Below are 23,039 nucleotides of genomic sequence, written 5' to 3' on the forward strand. Positions count from 1 at the left end.
GCACATTTAGCTTCCTCCTTTTGCAGCCCTCCCATTGCAAGCAGCAGGAATGTGTGATGTATTGGAGTGTGGTCCAGCCAAACAGCTGTGTAGAGAACCAGGCACGTGTGCTTTTGAATGGCAACTCCACCTGGGCCACATTTAGTAGCTTAGGTCAGTTTGACCTGATATAAAATGAAATGTTTTAGTTGCATTTTTTGCAAACTGACAGCAATGACAAAAAGAAAAAAATAAGTAACAAACTTTTCTAAAAATACTAGTTCCCTTTGGCCCAAAATTGAATGACAGATTCCAAGATATCTTGATTCACTGTCAATCTGTCAAAGGTAGGTCATAAGAAAATCTGTATTTTCATGCCAGTGCAGTTCTCTGGCTATCGTAGCTTGAGAACTGCCTTTGTTGAAATTTAAGGGTTTTGACCATTACCTCCTGCTGGATTTATGTCTTCAGTTCTGTCTAGCTTTGACATCTTGACATCTCTTTGGTAATCACAACCTTAGAAATGCTCCTTTAGACAGTATGATGTGAGGAGCAGTGATGCTGTAATAACTTCACACTGTAGAGAGAATGATCTCTTATAAAAAGGCATGTTCATATTAAAAATTCACAGCAGCACACTCCGCACCCCCATTATAGGTAATTACAGAGGATTTTAAATATCTGATGCTAGTTGGCAGCGTACAATACCCTGCCAGCAGCAGGCACTGATTTGTAATTTAATTATCATAAGACATCCACCTGTTCTTTTGTCAAATGAAGAGTAGCATTTCCATGCAATCATGCTTTTCCCTCCAGAAATTTGAATTAGTCCTTAGAGAAAGGTTTATAGGGAACGGATTTTTTTCAAGGACACTTGCAGGACCCCATCAGAGCAGGGTGATGGAGATGAATAAGGCATTTCTACAGGAGTGTCTTCATTCTGGTTTGGTATTTTCAGCCTTACCACTGGGTTTTTGCTGTGTCAAGCTGTTTTGGTTCACAGCTGAAAGCATTTCAATGAAGAGATGCTGTGGGAGTAAAGATGTATGAAAATCAATGCGTTTGGTGCTTAGAACATGAGGCAAACCCATAGCAGGACTGACCCAGAAATGTTTTAGGCTCATACTTTGTGAAGAGGCTGGGCTTGGGATGGAAGGGAGACAAAGAAAAATAGAACAGTGGAACTCTGTTCTGTAAACTTTTCAGTTGATGGCATATAAACATGGATATTACTGAAGTTGTCCTGGGAATGTGCAGTTATTGGATAAAAAGATCAATTCAGATTATAAAGCAAGTCTATCAATGGAGATCCACACAAGTGTTCTGCTCTTTGGGAGCACAAGGCTCAGGGTGAATCAATTTGCTCTGGGCTTTTGCTCTTGTTTATGCAACAGCTACACTGCAGTGCGGTGATGGGGAAAGGACTTAGTGATGGCCAAAGATATGTTCTCTCTTTAAGGTCACATTACACTGCTTCTGGCAGTGTAAAACTGCAAAAATGATCTGGAAAGAATAGCATACATGTTTATATATATATATATATATATGTATGTATGTTTGTATTTATATATATGTATGTACGTATATACATAGAACGAATCATAGAATCATAAAATGGTTTGGGTTGGAAGGGACCTTAAAGATTCAACCCCCTGCAAGGGCAGGGATGATATCTACTAAATTAGATTGGTTAGGGGCCCATCCAAACTGGGCTCAAACATCCCTCCCAAGGAGGGGACATCTACAGCCTCCCTGTGGAGTTTCATCCTGTTCCAATACTTCATCACACTGAGGAAAGAATTTCTTCCTAATATGTACCCTAAAACCTCTTCCAGTTTAAAACCATTCCCCCTTATCCTGTCACTACATGCCTATATAAAAATCTCTCTCCCTCCTCTGATGAGGACTGGCTGGGGACGATGGGAGTGTTTAGCCTGGAGAAAAGGAGGCTCAAGAGTGACCTTCTCACTCTCTACAACTGCCTGAAAGGTGCCTGTAGTGAGGTGGGGGTTGGTCTCTTTCCCAAGTATCAACTGATAGGATGAGAGGAAACAGCCTCAGTGTGGTGCCAGGAGAGATTTAGATTAGACATTAGGAAAAATTTCGTCACTGAAAGGGCTGTCAAGCATTGGAACAGTCTGCCTGGGAAGGGGTTGACTCACCATGCCTGGAGATATTTCAAAGTTGTGTGTGTGTGGTACTTGGGGACACAGTTTAATGGTGGACTTGGCAGTGCTGGGTTGGATGGTTAAACTCAATCTTAAAGATCCTTTCCAATCCAGATGGTTCTATGTTCTATGATAGAGCCTCTTATGGCTTCTGTCATTGCTGTCTTGTCTCCTTAAGAAGTAGCCACTGGACATTTCCATTTTCCCCATTCCTGAGTTAATGAGATGACTCTGGTATTCTGCTCTTATTTCTCCTAATTACATTTTAGCAAATGACTCACTTTAAGGAGGATGTCTCAGAGTAGTTGTCTTTTTAGAAAGAGCACAGACTCTATTAAAAAAATAATTGATTGCTTGTGGCTTAAATGATCTATATGCCAAACCTTAAATGTGACATTGGCTGGAGTACTATCTATTAGGCTGATGGCTTCTTGCCCAAATAATATTTGGCTGGTGCCAGTCACTTCATATATTCATTAATTATGTTATCTGGAAAGTGAATATGTGGAGGGCTGCAGGCATATCCCAGAAAAGAAGAAGAGAATAAATCATGTCACGTGTATATTCTGAAAGTAATTGGCAACTGCTGAAACATTTCCATACATAAGATTGAAGGCAGAAATACACTGGGGTGGTTTCCTTATGAGGGATGAGTAAATGAAATAGCACTCCATAGCTGAGTGGTCAAAGTGAAGGGGATGAACATGAAGTGAAGGGGAAGAGGTCTGATTTGGGATGTTCTTGTGATTGTACCTGTACTTCAGACTTATTTTTCTTATATGGCTTATAAGTCTTAGGCTTATCCAACATCTCCCTCCTCAGGGCACAGCTGAGAGAATGGTACCTTTTTACAAAGCATTTTGGCTGGAGAAAGATCTGGTAATTTAATTTTTAGGGCTACATTGCTTGTTGTTACAAGTTTCATTTGGGATCTTGGACAAGCCCCTCAAGTCCTCATGTTGCCTCTTTATGGAGAAGAAGGGTATAAGGATAGAACTTTACTGCAGGGGAATCTTCTGTGGGACTGTGGCTCTGTGGAGGTGCGTATGCTCTCCAGCATTAAAGTACACACTGCCAAGTGGAAAATAGCTCAAGTATTTTGCAGAGAAGGGCTATAGAACTCTAATTATTAACACAGGTGTGTAAAATGTGATCTGACACTACAGCTTTGCTGATCAACCTCTCTTTTTCTTCAGTGTCTCATCTCAAATGTCTATTTGATGCTGACAATTTTGTGTATCAATGCAACATATACCACGTTTCTCTCTTTGATACAATGGTAAAAAAAATATGACTCATTCTCTCTAGAACACACTAGGAAATCCTATGATTATTCTCTACTGTCTCATGTTTTGTTATTCCACAATTATATTAAAATATAGGCATTACCTCCTAAAAGCTTATTTGTTCTTCTTTGATGTTTTCTTCCTCTAGAAATATCGTTATCAAGATGAGGATGCTCCACATGACCATACTTTGCCTCGTTTAACCCACGAAGTGAGAGGCCCAGAGCTTGTTCATGTGTCAGAGAAGAACTTGTCTCAAATAGAGAATGTCCATGGATACGTTTTACAGTCGCACATTTCTCCTTTGAAGGTAGGATCCATAAAACTCATGGCTTTGGTCCTCAAATACCAGAAAACGCATAGTATGATATGCCTGGGAAACTTATTTTCTTGTACAAACAGACAAGGTGCTTTCTGAAATCTATCATTTCATATTGATTGTCCTGTGATGGGTTTTTAAGGCTCACTGTAGTGGAACAGGTGATAGTTTAGTTGACAAAGCTTTGTGTAGAGATGTGAGCCTTCACTCTAAAGCTTTGAGTGAGGCCTCTGCTCGAGTAAAAATAATTCCTGGCAAATGAGCTTATTTTTCTGTACATTGTGAAATGAATAATGCAGGTTTTCAGCCTCAATATCATGGTGATTTTGAAATGGCAGACTTCCCTTCCTGATTATCCTTGTTCAGAAATAAAAAAAAAAATAAAAAAATACTGTAAATGTAACCGTCTGATGGAATCCTAGTTTTTACATCTCTCAGAAAGCTATATCAAAGTCACAAGTTATGTCTGAAAAGGGAGCTCATTTGCCTCTATTCATATCCTTGCTGCTCAAGCACTTGCAGTTTTCTGTGGGTTTTGATGCAATTCAGAGTGCTGTAGAGATATCTTTTTGTTAACCAAGGCAACTATTTATAAAATATAGAAGCTTTAGCTTCTTATGTGGGTCTGCTGTCCTCTGATATATCTTTTTGGGCAAAAATGTTTCTTTCCCTGGTGAACCTGTAAAATAACCAAAAAGGAATCCATTCCTGAAAATTTATATTTGTCCTTTAATCAGAATGCCGTGGTTTGAAAATATTCCTAGAGCTTCTCTTGTGGAAGGAGCATAGATGCAGTGATTAGCATGACAGGTTTTCTGTTTTAGTTTCTACTGGGCCTGGGAAGGGGAGAAAAAAGAATAATATTCTTTGCTAGAGGCAGCGGTGTTCTGAGTGATAGTTTTATTCCAGCAATTATCTAAGCAGCAAAGAAGGCAGATGGGCTTTGCTCCCTCTGGTGCTCAAAGCCTGTGAAATGGGCACTGATTGCCTAGTGCAGTGTTTACTGTGTGGTTACAAGTGAAAGGAGGTGTTTATTATTAAAGATTGATGTGAATGCAGCTGGTGTTCATTGAGCCCTCACGGAATAGGCATGTGAATGAATCCCTGTGCTCTGCTCTTGTTGCTCCTGTGTTTAGTTTGTATGATGTTTGTCTTTTCAGGTTTTAGCAGTTTCCTGGGTTATTTACCTAACTTTTATGCAGAAACCAACAGTACCAAGCAGTGATCATCCTGTGCTGAGGTTATCAATTTAGTTATTTGGAAAGGATTTCCTCCATGAGGCCTATGTGTAGCATCAGGGGACAGTCATGGACCAAGCAATTTCTGGCCTGGAAAGGAAACATCCCTGTTCCTTTAGGAACTCCTTGAGTATTGTGATTGCAGTGCTGTTTCTTGTTCATGAGGGTCAAAACCAGACATTATTTTTCACATTTGGAGACTTTCAAGTTAGGCTACATAATCCAAGCTGATGGTGTAGCCATGATGTCAAAAAACTCATGAAGTGAAGGGTGTCCCCAGACATGCACAATTGCCTTGAAACAGGTCCCAGTCTTATTTGCTCTTGTAACAGGACAAAGCTGTTGTGTGCTGCTGTTTTCTGAAGTGATGGTAGGACAGGAGCTGTATAGTGTTTCCTCTTGGAAATCAGTGTCTCCTGCAGGTTTTCTCTTCAGCATGATGATTTTTGTCTTTGACTCTGTCCCTTTCCCTTCTTTCCTTCAGATTCCCAGTGTCTTGTATCTGTCACTTAATAGTCTCATGCCTGCCATTTAATCTAAATTTAGCTGTTTGTCTCTTCAAATGGCTTTGAAGTTCCTGCTTCCTTTCCCCTGCTGTCTATGTCCCATCTTTTAACCTTCAGTAGAGAAGTAGCTCAGGAGTCTAGAGGAATTCTTTTCCTGCAGCTCATGGCATTTCACTGCCTTTCCTACCTGAAACACATGCTTTGGATTCACTTTTATTGTTGGCAGTTGACTGAAATCCCTGTTCAGAAGTTTTGGTCTCAGTGATTTCCACATAGTTGAGAAATAGCATTCCAAATACTCCAAAATCTAGTCAGAATTGGTTATTGTCCTGAAATACAAACCTAGTTATTGTCCTGATATCAAACCTAGCCTGATATCATTAAGTATTCTGCCATCTTCTCAGCAGTATTGTGTGAACATGGCTTCACTAAATAATGGTGAAAAATGCCTCTCAACCCATAGCATGCCTTCCTAGGTAAATGTAAAATACTGGATTCTTAAGAATTAACTGAAAAATAATGCCTGCAATTTAAATATTTCATTGACTCCAGTGAGAAGTGGAGCTGCTGGAATCCTTCTCTGAGGAGAAATAACAAGTACTGCAGCCCAAATACTGTCAGGAAATTTCTTAGGAGTTGCAGCAGGATAGCACTGTCAGGAAACTCCACCAAGAGCTGTTGACTAGTTCTGCCTTCTTTTTCTGGTTCCAGGTCAGAGCATTTGAAGCAAAGGGAAAATATGCATACATGAAGGTCATGAGTCTGCTTGTACCGAGTGCTGGGGAATGAATTTGGTGCAGTTTCTGATGCTGGGAGTGTGACTGTTAGAGTCTGTGATTGGTCAGACTGGGAAATTTCCTTCACAACAGCCAGGGATCACATCATATCCTGTGTGCCATTAGGACTGTCCATCTCACTCACCCAGGCCAGCAAGCACATTGGCTGCCTGGCTGGGTGGGGTCAAGTCACTGCCTGGCTGCATTTCACTCCCTGAATTTCCCTGTAGAGTCTGCGGCACCAGGGTGCACCTCCCCAGAAAGTTTTGAAGCAATCTTTTGTGGCTGCACGATGCCCTCATGACAGGATGATTAGCCAATATTTGTTTTGAAATAGTATCATAAAAGGAAAATCTTTGAGCATAAAAATAATCTAGTTAAGGGGCTTTGGAACCAAAATATTGTCCTGAGACCAAGGCGCATGTCCACCCTGATCACGTCACTTTTCCTAAGTGACTTGACTTTGACAGAATAAAAGAGTTGCTTGTTTCCATATATTTTTGTTCATTTGGAAAGAAATCTGGAAAGTTATATAAAAATTATAAAGTCAAAGTTTTGGGCTGGCTTCTAGCCCTCACAAATGACCAGTGCTCACAGCCATCTGTGGAAGCCAATAAGTGTTAGACCTTTCTTGTGCATGTAGACTGCTTGCTACCATCACTCTGCTCCCCAGTTCTCTGTAAACATCTCAGTTTGCATCCATAATCCAGCTTCTCAGCTTGAGGTCAGGTTCTCATCATTACAGGGGAAGGTTCTGTGGGTAATTGAAGTTCAGGCAGAGAAACTGTGGGCCTGTTTGTTCCCCTGTGTACATCTCCAGGTAAAACATTCCAGGGATTCTTGAAACATTTTCTGACACTCAAAATGGAAGCATTCAGACCATCTTTTTATTGACAGGCATGATTCGAAATGCCTGATATGGCCCACAATTACATAGAATAGATGTATCTTAAATTTTGAAGTATACAAATTCTTAAAGGATTTGGCTGTAATTTCATATTTCAGATTGGATGGTTTGATGTAGTCCAGAAACACCCTAGTGGAGCTCATTGTTATTACATTATTAGATTCAATATTAGGAATAAATTTTTTACAGTGAGGGTGGTGAGACAATGGCACAGGTTGCCCAGAGAAGTTGTGGATGCCCCATCCCTGGAAGTGTTCAAGGCCAGGCTGGATGGGGCTTTGAGCAATCTGGTCTAGTGGAAGGTGTCCCTGCCCATGCAGGGGGCTGGAACTAGATGGTCTTTTAAGATGATCCTTCCAACCTAGCCATTCTATGATTTTATGACCATGATTCTATGATTATTGATTACCTCAGGAGGTTGTTTTGGAAACCAAAATGTAAAACTAATTTTCTTAAACACCCTTGCACTTGTTTTATGTGCTGAATAATAAGAAATGTGATCCTCGTACATTCTGAAAATCTCTTTGAGACACACAGATACTGATTATGATAAATACTGTTTAGAATATGAGTAATTTTCTGAAATAAAAGATAGGCATGTTTTTCTTATCTTCCAAGTACCTAAAATCTGGTATGCATTAGACAGATTACTCCCTTTCAGAAGATAATAATGAGCAAGAGCAGTTTTGCTGCAAACGAGACCCTCTTTTCTTTCCGTCTTTTTTGACTCTTCACCTTATTATATTTTGCATTGCTTTGCTTTTCTACTGTCCTGTAGCATTTCATGTACAGTCAACTTAGTTCAGGAAAATGCTTAATTTTAGAAAGCATCAAATTCCTGTTAAAGGTTGATCTGCTTATTAGTGTGCAGAAGATAAAATTTTCAACAGCTTAAGCAACTTTGAATGTCAAGTTGTAAAGGAAGTGTTCACTTCGTGGATGTATTAACATTTGGAAAAAATGCGAGCATTGGAGAAGTTCTGTTAAAGTTGCCATATTAAGATAATAAATGTTCATTTCAACTTATGGAGGTGATGAAATTGTGTTTTAATAATCTCTTAAAGGAAGAAAGTTTATAGTATAATGAAAAAAGAATTTTAAATTTTCTTGCACTTCCCCTTGTTTGACACGAGATGGTGTACTAAGCTCACCATTCTTTCATCTGCATCTGTTAAACTTCATGATATTCTGTTAAGAGGGTTTTTTTTTTGATGCCTTAGAAAGTACTAATTCAGGAAAAAGTGCCTTGTGAATGCCTGGTGTTCTGGGAAATCTGAATTCAACACAACTGTACCTGGAAATCAGAGGTGCAAGTTCTGTCTCTAAATTAAAAACGTGCCTCTTCCCCTTCCTTCCAGCAACAGAGCTAATCAGTATTCCTTAAACGAACAATAATTCTGGCTCCTAAATGAACCTTACTAGTGTTATTGTGATGTGAGATTTTTTGTTTCTCAGTATACTCCACTTTGCTAAGTTAAGCTGAAAAGTAAAAATCCTTGTAAGGATCTTGCATCTCCTAGATTGTCCAAATACTTTAAATGTCAGGCTATTGCAGCTATCTCCATTTCCTAATTTAATGCCAGGTTCAGCTGTAAGCATTAGGGGAAATTAAGCAAAAACAAGTAACCAGGTAAATAACTGTGAGTATCCTAAGCTAAGTTACTTTCAAACAAGAATGATCAGTAATGAATCTCTTCAGTTAGATCATTTTGGTGGCCTCACTTTCTGGAAGGGAAGGAGCCACACTGGCTGCTATTCCTTTTCTTTCTGTCCTAAGATGTTGTCCTGCAGCTCAGCTGGGTTGCTGACAGCTTGCAGGGAGTCAGGATTGATGGAAGTACCAGTGAAGAGAGGAGAAAAACCATCTCCACAAGGAACAAATGGGCTCAGCAGTCTACAAAGTTAAGGTTATCCACGAATTGGCATTTGTACAAATTGCTTTACAGAAGAAGGAATGCTGCGTGTCCCCATGCCAGAGCACATTGATACTTTTTTGTTTTGTTTTGTTTTGTTTTTTAATGGCAGGAAGCCCTGTCTTACCTATTACTTGATTTACAGAATCACAGAATCCTTTAGGCTGGAAAAGACATCTGAGATCATCGAGCCCAATCTCTGACACATCACCACCTTGTCAGCTAGACCATGGTGCTAAGTATCACATCCAGTCATCTCTTGAACACCTCCAGGGATGGTGACTACACCACCCCTGGGAAGTTCATTCCAATATTTAACAACCCTTTCATGAAGAAATTCATCCTGATATCCAACCTGAATCTCCCCTGGCACAGGTTCAGTTTCCTGGGAGAAGAGGCCAGCCTGCATCTGACTGTGACCTCCTCTTTGGTGTTGTGGAGAGTGAAAAGGTCCCCCCTGATCCTCCTTTTCTCCAGACCAAACACCTCAGTTCCCTCAGCCACTCCTCATCAGCTCTGTGCTCCAGACCCTTCCCCAGCTCTGTTGCCCTTCTCTGGACACGCTCCAGCCCCTCAATGTCTCTCTTGCAGGGAGGGGCCCAGAACTGAGCACAGGATTTGAGGTGTGGCCTCAGCAGTGCCCAGTACAGGGGGACGGTCCCTGCCCTGGTCCTACTGGCCACACCATGGATGAGCCAGGCCAGGATGTCATTTGCCTTCTTGGCCACCTGGGCACAGGTTCGCTCATGTTCAGCTGCTGTTTCCCATCACCTCCTGTTCCTTTTCACTGGGCAGCTTTCCAGTCATTTCCCCCAGCCTGTAGCCCTGCCTGGGGTCGTTTGCCCCAAGGGCAGGACCTTCATGCTGTTTTCTCAGCCCATCAATCCAGCCTGACTAGTTTCCCCCTCAGAGCCTTTCAACCCTCCAGCAAATCAGCGCTCTCACCCGACTTGGTGAAATTTGACTTGGTGTCATCTGCAAATTTACACTCGATCCCCTGATCCAGGTCATCAGTAAAGGTATTAAACAGGACTGGACCCAATACAGAGCCCTTCACACCACGAGTGACCAGAAGATTCTTCGAGACTCTCTGTATCTTGTTTGGGGGCCATATTTTGTTTCTGCTCCAAGGCAGATATCTCTTTCCCAATTCCTATCTCCTAGTGAGTGTGTAGTATCCTGTGAGTGCCCATCATTCTTCTTTTTATCCTCCTGACTGCAGGAAGGTCATTCCTGTGGAGGCTCCTGGAATCTGTCACTCACCCTTTGCTGTCTGTAATGAAAGAGCTTTTTCCCCACCTCTGGAGCTTTCCCTGTCCAGGTGTGAGTCAGACCTCTCTACAGTGGTTTCTGTGCTTGTCGGACAAATTAACAAAGATGGGGAAAGAGGCTCTGAGGATGAGCCTGGATGATTAATTATTCTGTGAAGAATCTATTAGCCTGAGCTTCCTGGAAACTGTCATAAAGAGTAATTTTTTGTGTCTAAAAATGTAGATTAGGCAAGAGCTATTTATTTCATGAATTAACATTGACTTCAATAAAAATTGAGTTCTGAAGACAATTTGGATAAATAAGGTCAGAATATTATATAGCAATTTTTTTTTTTTTTTTTTCTGGGCGCAACAGTCTCATTTCTCAATTCAACAAACTTTGGGACTATTTTTTGGTACTGTGTGAAGACCAAAGTCATGCACTGGTCACGGGTACTGTGAAAATAACAAAGTGCAAGACTCTCCTGATGTTGCAGTGGATCCTATGACCTGTAAATAAACTTGAGGTGTTGCTGCCTAGAGCTGGAAAACAGTGTAAGGAAATATGCTTCACAGACCTGAGTAACTGTTTTGAAACATAGAATTACAGAATGGTTTGGGTTGAAAGGGACCTTACAGATGATCTAGTTCCAGCCCCCTGCCTTAGGCAGAGACAAGTTCCACTAGAGCAGGTTTGAGCAATTGCAGGGAAGTCCTCTGCCCAGGTAATGGAAATACCCCTAGCTTCCAGGGAACCAGGTTTAACACAGAGAAAGCTGGTTGCTACAGCTTTCAGCATTGCCATGCCTTCTAGTCCTGTGTAAATGTAATTCCTGGGGGTTTTTTTGAGAGGATAATCTGTCTGTGGTAACAAAGTAAATTTATTTTTTTTATTTTTTCTAGAGCTGCTGAGATCCCTTAATTCCTATTACTTAGGAAGAACCCTATGATAGAGATGAAGTTCAAATAGGGAAGGGGAAAAAACCCTACAAAGGTTGAATTTGCTTTAATTTCTGCTGTTGAGGTGTGACAGAGTTGAGGCAGTGGCACAGCACAGACTGTTCTTCCTGAGCAAAGATGCTGCATTTCAGAGGCTCTTTAAAAGCTGTGGAAGACAGAGAGGCTGAGGCTTTGTTACATGTCAGGAACAGCAGTCTGAAGTTTTCTCTTGCAGTTACAAAATTAATTGGGGTTATATAGAGGACATATTAATGTATGCATGGATGTATTAGCAAGCCATCTAAAATTTAATCTTGCATCCTTTTCTTTGCTTACACTGACTGCATTTCATAAGTATAGCTAATCTGCATGAAGCATTTTTTATCCGCAGGGTGGCTCAGCCCAGTAGCAATGATTTTTTAAGGATACTTTTGATCACTGCCCTGGTAGCTTTCTAGCTTTTGCATTTTGGAGTTGGTTTTGTTTTGTCCTTTACCCTCCTCTCTCCTTTTTTGGTATGCAGTCACTGGCAAAGCCCCCGTGCTGGTCAGTGGATTCCACTGAATATTCAGTACATTGCTTCATTAAGATACAACACTTTTTACATGTTTAATCATGTACTGCTTTTCTCTTATCTCCTACTGTAACAGCAGATAAGCATATATCATACATTTGTATCTGTAATCTATGGTTTTTAATATAAAAATGCAATCGGATTAGAAGGAGACAAAGGAAGCTCACAAATATGCCTGTGCCTGTTCCTGCTCTTAAGGAAGTGATAGAAGTAGCTCTGAATTCTGATTTTATTTCATTATGTTTCAAGGCAAAATAAGCAGCTTATAGATTAGCATTTAGAGTAATATTTCGTGCCTCGTTTTCATGTGGGCAGGAATATCTTTCATTTCTGAGTCCTTGTCTTACTCTAAAGAATTCCTGAAATGGTGCAAAAATTGAAGGTTGCAGTGAAGAACAGTTATTAGTGAAGAATAGTTTTTTGGGTTTGTCATCACAGCTAAATCCATTGTTTTGTGTACTTGATGTTTTGCCTTGGCTTTCTGATTGATGGCTTTCCACATGATTTATGTAGTTGCTGACAATATCTTGTTATCTTTTTAGCTTCTGACAGAATAAAAAAGAAACCAAATAAAATTGCTTCTGTCAGTAGGTGATTTAATTGGAGAAATCTCAGCAACTTAAAGTAGACCTCAGGCATTGCAATCCTTTATTTTTTGGCAAAATAAATGTTGTCCTCTGATGGACACAAGCAGAGCGGGTTCTGACAGAATCTACCAGTGCACTATGTGTTGCTAGACTTGCCTGAAGAATGAAGATGGGAATTTTCAAAGGAATTCAAAAATATTTTCAGGCTATGGACCCTGTTTACTTTATATGGGCCCCCTAGGTATTGAAGATCTTTTCAAATGTTAATCTGAATTGCTGTTTCAGGAGTCTTTCTGTGTTCTTGATCTACTGGGTGCTTTATCCATTAGTATTAATTAGCCGATTTATTTTTTACTATTTTTGAATAGCAGGTTTCTTTTTAACAATAGTTTTGTTCCTTAGCCCCTTTCTTTCCTTCTTTTTTTTTTGGTGGGGGGCTGTGTGGGAGGGAGAAGGCTGGCATACTGCAGATATTCCTGACTATGTCTCTCACACAGCATCAAGTAAATAAGAAATTCCAAGAATCCTTTTCTCTCATTGTCTTTCTCTGATGCTTTGCATAATAGTAGTTATTTCTTGCTTCCCTGTAATTTTCTGAGTTGTTTTCCCCTTGATGTGTTGGCCATGTGTAATACTCACAGAATATGGAAAAAAACCTGAGAGATGGGATATTATAAAGAGAGGTTTTTTTCCCATCTGAAATACATAATATATATACAATAAATCCACGGAATAATTACAAGATGCTATGAAGATAGGATTTGTCTGTTCTGCCAGCTCTTTTCTCCAAGTCTAGAAGTACCAGAATATTTTTAAAGTATCTGTAATGATGTTTGCCACCTTTCCAAAGTGTTTTGTGACCTACTGCCGAAAAGTGCAATAAAGCATCTTGGTGTTATTAGTCAGAGTGTAACAGGAGGGATTTTTCTCAGATATGTCAGACAGGTTTAACACCAGTTGTTTCCCTGAGCTCAGTAGCTGAAATGCCCTTCTGTCAGACTTCAGCTACTGCTGACGCTTGGGAATGTATTCTACAATTTAAATGAAGCACTAAAGTGCCATAATACCTTTTCACTGAGGAATATACTGATAATTCACTCACTCAGTAGAAGATGCATGTGTTTATACATCTGATGATGTGACACATCAAAATGTTCTGGCTTTTATCAGTAGCAGGTGTAAAAGAAAGCAGAAGTTTGCAGTTCCAGGAGCTCTGGATGGCTGTGGCCTTCAGGATGAAAAGAACAGAATCCCTTTAGTCAAATCTTATGAAAGAGTATCTTGGCAGCCTAAGAAGCGCTTTAGCTATTTCCAAAATTTTTAAACTCCTATTTCTCATAGCTCTTATATCATCTTGCTCTAATGTAGTTTCGTGTACTTTGGAGCTCTGAAGAAACCCAGAATTTTGAAATTTAAAAGAAAGATAGGTCTTTCTGAACTGGCTGTCACTTTCCAACTCTTTTCAAGAATCTAGTCTAAATAAGAGTTCTCAAAATTATTCTTGTGTGACATCTTCACAACCTTATTATTGTGTGACTTCATCTCCCTGCCCATGGCAGGGGACTTGGAACTAGATGATCTTTAATGTCCATTACAACCCAAACCATTCCATGGTTATGTGATCTTGGTATCAATGGCTAATTGAAATTTCTCAGAAGATCTCTCTCAAAAATATTTTTACAAAGGGAAATGCCTTTTGCCATTTGGTTGCCTTCAATCTATTTCAGATCATGCTACTTGCTTTTTAATAATCTTTAAAAATTGCTACTGAAGCTGATGCAATTTGGCATAATGTCAAAAAAATAGTCAGAAGTCTTGATGACTCAGGTGGCTTTTTTAAGATCTGCATTGTTTACTGACTTGATTTTTCACAGTGTTGTCTTTTCTTTTGCATGATATTGTGGTTTTTTCCATAGTTAATCAGTGTTCCTTCTCTCTGTTCCATTTGTCTGACTTACCTTCAGGATCCATTCCTGTATTTCTCCTTCTCTTACATTTCTCTTATTTTCATTCCTACACATGCACGTGGATCTTATTAACCCTTCAAGCCACCCGTGAAGTTCAAATTTGTACCAGGGAGCTGTGAACGTGTAACGATTGCTGCCCTCCTGTACGAGACAACTGTGCTCTTATTGATCATTTTGCTTCTTGGCTGCTTGACACAGCACTGCCTGTCTCATCTTTGTTGTACATGGACTTTCAGAACAGTTTTTCTCATTTTTCTTGCTCCTGACAGGTGGGTTCTCTTCTCCCTGGACAAAAGCAATGTGAAATATATTGAATATTATCAAGTCTAGTGGATGTCAGTTGCCCACTGAAATGGCAGCACTCTGGGTAGCTTTTATTCTGCTAATACTTACAGAAACTATGCGCCAAAGAAGCTGCAATCAATTTTTTTTTCAACCAACAGACACATGAACAGCAAATTGCATCTATCTTCCAAATATGAACAGAATGAGACTTTTCCATAGATAAGAGCTAGAAACTAGCTTTTTAGATTGAAGTGTTTTCTGCAGAAAATGACCACAGTCACAAAGAAAGTGTACCTAGCTGATTTTTTCAAAGCCTTCCTCCCACTAGTTTTAATAATCATCTGTCTGAATTGCTGCATTGGATTTGATCACCACATAGTGGTTGAAGTTTTTGCTTACAAACAAACAACATCATTAAACTTGATAATAGACCTAATAAAATTATCATAATTGATTACATGACATTGGAAAGGCTAAAAAGAGTAATGGTGTTTTTACAGCAAATAAACAAATTTTTACTTTGAAGTCAGTGTCACAAATTGTGCCTTTGATCAAGTGGATGAGCAAATGCCAAGCAGGGAAGTAGAATTTCAGTGATGAGAGTATAAAGAGTTATATTAATTACTGGGAATTAGCCAAAATAGCACAAAGTTAACAACTTTACACTCTAGGAGAGTTAAAGTCATCAACCAGCATATGAAGACCACACCTGCAGATGGTTTCACATTGAAATTGCTGCTGTTTCCTCTTTGGAAGTTGTTGGGCAGTTTGTTTCTTTTGCTGTTTTGCAATAAATTTGCAGATTGAGCAGATCTGAACTGAATTAGAGATTGTTTTCCTAAGTACTGTCTTCCTAATTTTACTTCTGTTTAGAAAAGGCATTATTTTTTCAGTATTGTGGAGATGTTGATATCTACTTTAGGCAAATGTGAATGGGAAGAATAAAGTGAACCTAAGGGTGTTTCTGTACTGCTTGTACTTTACTAATACCTGTGACATCAGGGAATGTCTGAAATCTGGCTCAAGCAAGCTCAGGTTAAAATAGCTAAGACAGATTTCCATTTCTAAATGTGCTTTTTGCCTACTCTCTCCTAAAGATACCGGAGTTAGGGAATTTTAATCCTGTCTCTATTTCGGAATGCAAAGTAGGCCACAAAGACTATTAAACAATTGTACTCAAAGACTAATAAAAAAAAAAAAAAAGCTGAATCAATCAAAAAAAGCAACGATCAACCAGGCAGGGCATCACATCAGTATTTATCACTGAATCATAGACTATCCAATGTAGGGAGGAGCCCACAAGGATCGTCAAATCCAACTTCTGGCCTTGCAGAGGACAACCCCTAAAATCACACCATGTGCCTGAGAGCGTTGTCGAAGCAGATCTTGAACTCTGCAAAACTTGGTGCTGTGACCACTTCCCTGGGGAGCCTGTTCCAGTGATGTTTCCAAACAGAAGAAAAGCAGTCTTGAGCAAAGCCATAGAGCACAAATACATGAGTCTGTTATAGCTACTAAAAAGGTGGAGTGCTTGAATTACTTTGAAAAGCATAGTTTACTTCTCCTATTCTCCTTCATCACTTTGTGTACTGGAAATTTCCACACCTATGCCTCTGGAGGACTGTGTGTGCCTTTGTTTAAGGGCTGTTCCTTCCTCATTTGAAGACTATAGCATCAAACTCTTCTTACAATGCAGCTTGCAGAGTAGCTGGATGGTTATTTCCTAATGTCTGGATGTTAGAAAACTGCCACTGAAAGGGTGGTCAGGGATTGGAACAGGCTGCCCAGGGAAGTGTTGGAATCACCATCCTTGGAAGTGCTCAAAAAACATGTGGCTATGGTACAAAGGGACATGGTTTAGTGGTGGACCTGAGGGTGTTAAGGTTAATGGTTGGACTTGATCTTAGAAGTCTTTTCCAGCCTTAATGGCTCTGTGTTTCCCTGAACAGGTTTATCTTTCAGAGCAGAATGACTTAGAAACTCTCTGTACTCAACTAGATGGTAGAGCCACTGGAAACACAGCTGTGGCTGTCCACTTTTCATACACTGACTTTATCACCAACCTTTTTTTCTCATACTTTCTTGCTGAAGCACGATGACTCAGCAGCTCACTTCTATGCCAGGTCATTATCTCAAACCAAAAGGGATCTGAGCCATCTTGGAGCCACATGAAATGCAGCAGGGTATAGAAACAGGCTGAGGAAAATACAGTTTGGGGTTTGTGCCATTGCTCTTTTTCTCTCGCTCTCATTGTCCTTGCAAATTTTTTTTTTTCCTTTCTTTCTTGCTTCCTGTACAAGGCTTTGTGAGAAAACATATTTTACAAATACTTTGAATGTGAGGAACTGTGAAAAAGGAGTCTGGCAGTCAGTGGCTGAGGTACACATAGGCGTGTGCAGCTGGGGAGAAAGAGGCACAAACTGTTAAAATATTTGAAAATATTTTAGAGCCTACATTTTGCTACCTTGCAGCCTGATTTGACTTCGTGATTATTCAACTGCTCATCCTGTCAGAGAAAACTGACATGTCTGCAAGGCTGTTTAAACATATTTCTTTTGGCAGTATGGTAATCCTAAGGTGAATATGGTAATATTAAGGGTGAATATTAAGGCTGAATACTAGAGAAAACACTGCTGTAAACCCGCATGCACAGAGAGAATCTCACATTTTCTGGTTTTTAAGTCAGTTATAGCTATCTTAATACAGGTAATTCTGGCAATTGGAACCCAGGTTTTATTCCAGTTATTCAATAAGGCTGAAATTGCTTGTAATGTAGTACCATAATTGTAGGAGAGGCATCGTTGCAAGATGGTAAGTAGGTAAGATACTAATTAAATTCTTCTGAACTTCAATAATTTAATATTCAAAGGAGCTGCTCATTGCATTGCCTCTGGGGATTACAGGGGAAGAAACCTGAACAAAAATAGCACCCCCCAAATGATTTTTGCTGGACGACTCTGACTGAAATTTTGGGTTTGTTAGTATTGCTCCACCATTCTGGATACAAAGACAGTGGGTCATATCCATCTGTGGGTGAATGCTCTGCAGACTTCAGTTAGATCATGTGTGGGTGGATAAGTACAAAATTTTCCCAAACACTGTTAAACCCAGGGGCGACGGTGGTGTTTATATATAATCTTGAAAAGCTGGATTCTTTTATATTCAGGCTTTCGGGAAAAGTAGGTTTCAGCCTCATTTAGGCAGGAATACATCTCCCTTTGATTTTCAAAGAACTGTAAGTCACAAACTCTTTTAAATTCTTTTTGAGAATCTCATCTGATAATAAAATGAGAGGTGTGGGAGAGGATGAAATTCATCCATTCTGTAGCATCATGCTGTAGCATATCTCAGATTGTTTTATCTTTGCTACCTCTAGATTTTTGACCAGGTTAGAGCAGTTCTTCCAGCCCCTGAATACATCAAAGCAGATGTGCCACTGCCCTTCTCATTACAGCTCTCACTAATGATCTAAGCTAGACTGGTCTGGAGATTCCTCCCTAGATGCAGATTCTTTACAAGCCTCTTAATTCAATCTAAATGATGATGATGATAATTTAGGTTATAGTATTACCCAGGGGCTATGATAGCAGTGCAGGGCCCCGTTGTCCTAAGCATCATATAGGCAAGGAAAAGCTTTTAAAAGCTTTAACCACAGAGCTGCCCAGACTAAAACCAAAGCAAATCAGCAAAAATTAATAGGAAATCTTGCATATATTCAAATATTATCTAATAATCTATCTATTAGAATCAAATTATATCTCCTTTTAAGCTAGTGTATAATTCCTTTGTAATTTCTTTAGCTAGAGATGTTCATATCTCAAGGCTGAATTATAGACCAGTGCTATCTTGTTACATTTATTGGCTTTTTCCCATTAGCAATGCAGGAATGCTTTGCACCTCACTGAATGAGAAACACATGGACAAGTGTGCACATTTTGAGGATAAAAACAAACAGCCTTGGTGTTGAAGAAAAATGGTTCTGTGAATAGAGTCAGTAACACTGCCATGATTGCACAATGTAGAAATTACCTCCCCCAGCTAGCATACCACCATTTGCTTAGTGTGTTAATCAATTAATGTCCCTGATTTATTTCTACACATGTTTTTAACTGAGTTGATGAGCGTTACTATGCTTTCAATTAGATGGGATTTTCAACATAATTTTCATCATAATGGTTAGTGTAAATGAGTTTTCTTAATTATGGTAGGATGAATGTTTTATTAAGAGGTTTGAGATGTAATGTAACAAGTTTTGTCGCATCCTTGTGAGGACCCTTTGTTTTTAGAGACACCCATCTCCACCTCTCTTCTCACAAACTCTTTCTGTTGGCCTGCTGTGTGTGATAATGAAGACCTGTGATAGGCACACTGTCAAATCCAAATTCTCCAAATTTTTGAGTATTGTAATATTATTTGGTAATGGGTTTAGTACTCTAAAGCTCGATACCTTCTAAAAGTGCTGATGGAGGGCATCATGGTGTACTATAATACTGTTCTCTGGCAGTGTCTTGGGGGCTGCAGTGGCACTTGAACCTGTGATAAGATCTTATCAAGAAGAAAGAAGTTGATGATTTATATGCAAACACAAGAACCACTAGGGCAACACTTTATGGAATGTCAAGATGCTGAGTTGCAAAAAGTCCTTATACTCTGGAAATGCTTTCTCTTTTCCCAGAATTGCCTTTTTGCTTGAGCTGGCAGTGTCTTTCCCAGCTCCCCTTTCCCTCTAAGACAGGTGGTCTGAGTTTTTGACATCTCTTTGACTGTGAGGAAGGACTCATTTGCTGATGGGCACAGTGGCTACCCAAGGCAGCTGCATCTCCAGCAGTCTGGGGCAAGGAGGATCATCTGAGAAAAAATTAAAAAGATGGGAGAAGATAGGAAATCATGGTTTTCAGGCTTTTAGTCCCATTCCAAACCTAGCCTTTCTATGTACTTCATCCTCCCTCGAGCTCCCACTTCACATCCTTTTTGCAAATAAAGATGGAGAAAGCAGTCAGGGCAGTGGACAAGGGTGTTTTGCATTGCCAAATTGCTCAAAGAGTAATTAGTGTAGGTGCAGTGCTAGACCGTGCAGATCCTGGGTGTTCCTGCTCCAGTGACATTTATTTTTCCGAAGTGTTAAGGCCACAGAGTAGGAATCTACCACCCACATGTCCTCATTGTTTTTGTTACATCTGTGCCCAGCACTCTGCAGATTTGGGATGGTTGTAGGAGCAGTTCTAACCACTTACGGCTCCCAGTACTGTATAAGTGCTTCAGGGACAAAATCTGATCCTTGGAGCAAAGAACTGTAGCTGCTTGGTACAGTCTGTTTTCCAGAGATATGGGTAAATTTGCAGTTTATAATTTTGAGTATAAGTTTAGTCTAGATTTTTATGAGTTGGGGGTGGCATTGTATATTTGGAGAAGAAAAAGAGTAGACAAAAATGTTACTCTATCACAAATAGTAGTAATTAAGTAGAATTAGATGGCTGATGAGTAGTTAATAAAAATGTGCAGTGTCACAGCTGTTCCACTTAGAGAACTGGATGGCAGGAAATATTTATCTGTCTTTTCAGAAACTCTAGGGATGATCTTGGGAATTACACTTCAGAAAATCTGTGCCAGGTACTTTTAATGAGATAAATGTAATGGGATTGTAACAAACAAGAATAGTTTCTCTAAAGGAAAAATGCATTTCTTTTGACTTAATGGAATCTCTGATAGTGTCAGTAAATTAGTAGTAAGTGGAAAAGAGGCTCATGTAATTTATTTGTACTTACTAAATAAGTTTCACAAAGTCCCGTCCCTCTAACATACTGAGGAAAGAAAACACCTCTGAAAAAAAAAAAATACCAGAGAGAGTTAGAGTACCAGTGATCACAACAACTGAAAGAAATTAATGGATCACCTGCAGTATGGCAGAAGGTTTATGACTAAGGTCATCCCAAGACAGCCTGGACTAGAAAAAGTCTATGCACAGTTTGAAATCTTTCCTAGACAGTGCTATAGAAGTATGAATGTAATTATTAGCTAGACAGACAGGGCAGTTTGAATATGGGATACCATTATTTGGGCAGTGGAAAGAAGATAAAGCTGTAAGATGTTTCAGATGAATTAAATAAAACTGGAAAAATAGGCAGATGATAAAATGGAATTTTGAAAAATTATACATATCTGTAATGGAGAGGAAAACATAAATTACTCAGAAATACTTAACTGATTAAATATTTTAAGAATGGCTTCCAGCTTTGTAGCCAAATCTTTTAGTAACTGAATTCACTAAGCAGAATTTTTACAAGTGAATGGCAAAATTCAAGAGCTGAAATATTGAAAACATTTTCATGCCATAAGAAGCTCGATTGCATAAAGCTTTTAGACATTAATAATGAAGAAAAGGAGAAACAAATTGCAAGGGGAAAAGAAAAATGTTTTTTAAATAAAATACTGTGTTAGGCCATGGTGACAATTTTCATCCCCTTTGATTTTCTTCTCCTTTTTGTCGTTTTCAGTCAAATCTGAAAGGGGTCAGTAGCTGAAGAAAAAGTCTATGACTTCCATAAAAAGAGGTAACCTAATAGAGAAAGATACAGAATTAACTCATCTGGTATAAATACCAGTGACTGAATAAAGATTAAGTATTACGATTAAGAGGTGGGGGAGTGAGAGAGAAAGAGCAAATGTGAAATTTTGCTGCAGCAGAAACTTCTGTTGGAACCAACACCCTATGAGCCATCATAATTTGACAGTACAGCTCAGAGCCATACAAAAGGAGGTCTTGTTTATTCTGCTACTTATGGGTCTATATTTTTGGAATCTGAAAATATTCATGAGCAAACATGAAAAATCAGGACCTTGTAGATAGAAGATTAAAAAGCCAGGAAATACAGATCATATGGCACTGAGCAGATGGATCGGAAATTATAAATTACTGAGGTTCTCATTTGAGTTGTAGAGCTCAATGCTTGTTGCTGTCCCATAGATCTGGCCCTGGTAAAACGGGTCAATGTTTAGTAGAACATAATAACCTGTCATACATAACCTTTTCAAGGCTGAACAGATTGGATGTTCCAGAAATTTGCTAGCTCAAGGGTAATTTCTGGAACCTGCATAAGAGAAAAAAGAACCCAGCTGCTATGTTTGAAATTCCTTCCTAAGAGGTGAACTAACACTCTGAGTTATTACCAAATAATAAAGACTTTCTTTTATTTGCTTTATTTTTCATTGCTGGACTCAAAGATCTTATGGCAACTGAAACAGTGAGAATAAGTTACACTTAAAGGTTCCATTGCTATTTTATGTTATGTTTTTATACCAGAGACTCTTGCTCACTGGACACATAATCACTGGACACATAATCAAAATAAAGTGATACAGTGTGTGTCACTTGAAACCTCACTTGTGATGTATTTTTATGATGTATTTTTGATGTATACTTATGATGTATTTTTATCATGCTCTATTTTTATCACACTCTTAATTTTAACATTTTCCTAACAAATAGATCATTGCATTTGGAGAAAGAATTGCATTTGGAACATTTCTGTTACCTGATAAGATCAGGTATTGAGAGAAACAAAACATATTTTAGTGAAAGTAGTCTGGTTTTCTACTAATTTGCAAAAGCTGTTGATAAAGTCTTTTTCAAGTTCAGTCTAAACTTCAAAACCTCAAAAAAATGAAGGACAAATTTTTTGGGTGTCACCTTAGGGACTGCACAAATTAATGCACATCTTCACTTGCTCCTTAGTTATTGCTGCAGACCAACCAAAATGGTAAGGTTTGTCCTATTGCTTTAGTCTCAAGAAAGGCAACCAAACAAAAAATCTGATCCTACAAGATGATGATACCTTCTTGTGGTTTTGATCCACAGTTTGATGCCTGTTCTGGAAACAGACAGATAAAATTAGTAAACGTTTAGTGATCTTGCTGAAACGTTTAAGGAATTGCATGTATTCCCATGTTTAAATATGGGGAAGAACTGATTTCTTTTTCTCAGTTTTAAGTGACATAGCTGCAACAAAACTATACTTTTCAGTGCAAAAAATATAAAATCAGAGGTGCACATGTATTGTCAGAAATGGTAGCTAAACCCAAGAATCTAAACATGGAGTGTTTAGCATGAGTACAGATGGTGATGTTTTTAATAGCAAATTTGCCACAAAAAGCTATTTCAGTCTTACCTTAAAACTTTCAAATGAAAGTCAACAAATAATTTCATCTGACTGAAGATGAGTTTTGTATTGATGTTTTTAATGTAAAGTTTGTTTCACAAAAGTCAAAACATTTTATTTAAAAGCTGCAAAATATTTTGGGGTTCATCGTTTTAAAGTGGCATTCCAAAATGGAACAAAATAGCCAAA

At 39.0% G+C, this 23,039-nt stretch overlaps 1 protein-coding gene across 4 annotated transcripts in view; it reads left to right on the forward strand.

The window, feature by feature from the left end:
- DLG2 (discs large MAGUK scaffold protein 2) overlaps positions 1–23,039 on the forward strand; it is a 986,088-nt gene that overhangs the window by 454,503 nt on the left and 508,546 nt on the right. For all 4 annotated transcript variants that reach the window (XM_066341286.1, XM_066341281.1, XM_066341282.1 and 1 more), the window contains one exon: positions 3,582–3,743. In XM_066341286.1, coding sequence (XP_066197383.1) covers positions 3,582–3,743 — 162 coding nt within the window. The remainder of the gene's footprint in view (positions 1–3,581; positions 3,744–23,039) is intronic.

Source organism: Sylvia atricapilla, chromosome 2 (assembly GCF_009819655.1).
Source record: "Sylvia atricapilla isolate bSylAtr1 chromosome 2, bSylAtr1.pri, whole genome shotgun sequence".
NCBI lineage: Eukaryota > Metazoa > Chordata > Aves > Passeriformes > Sylviidae > Sylvia > Sylvia atricapilla.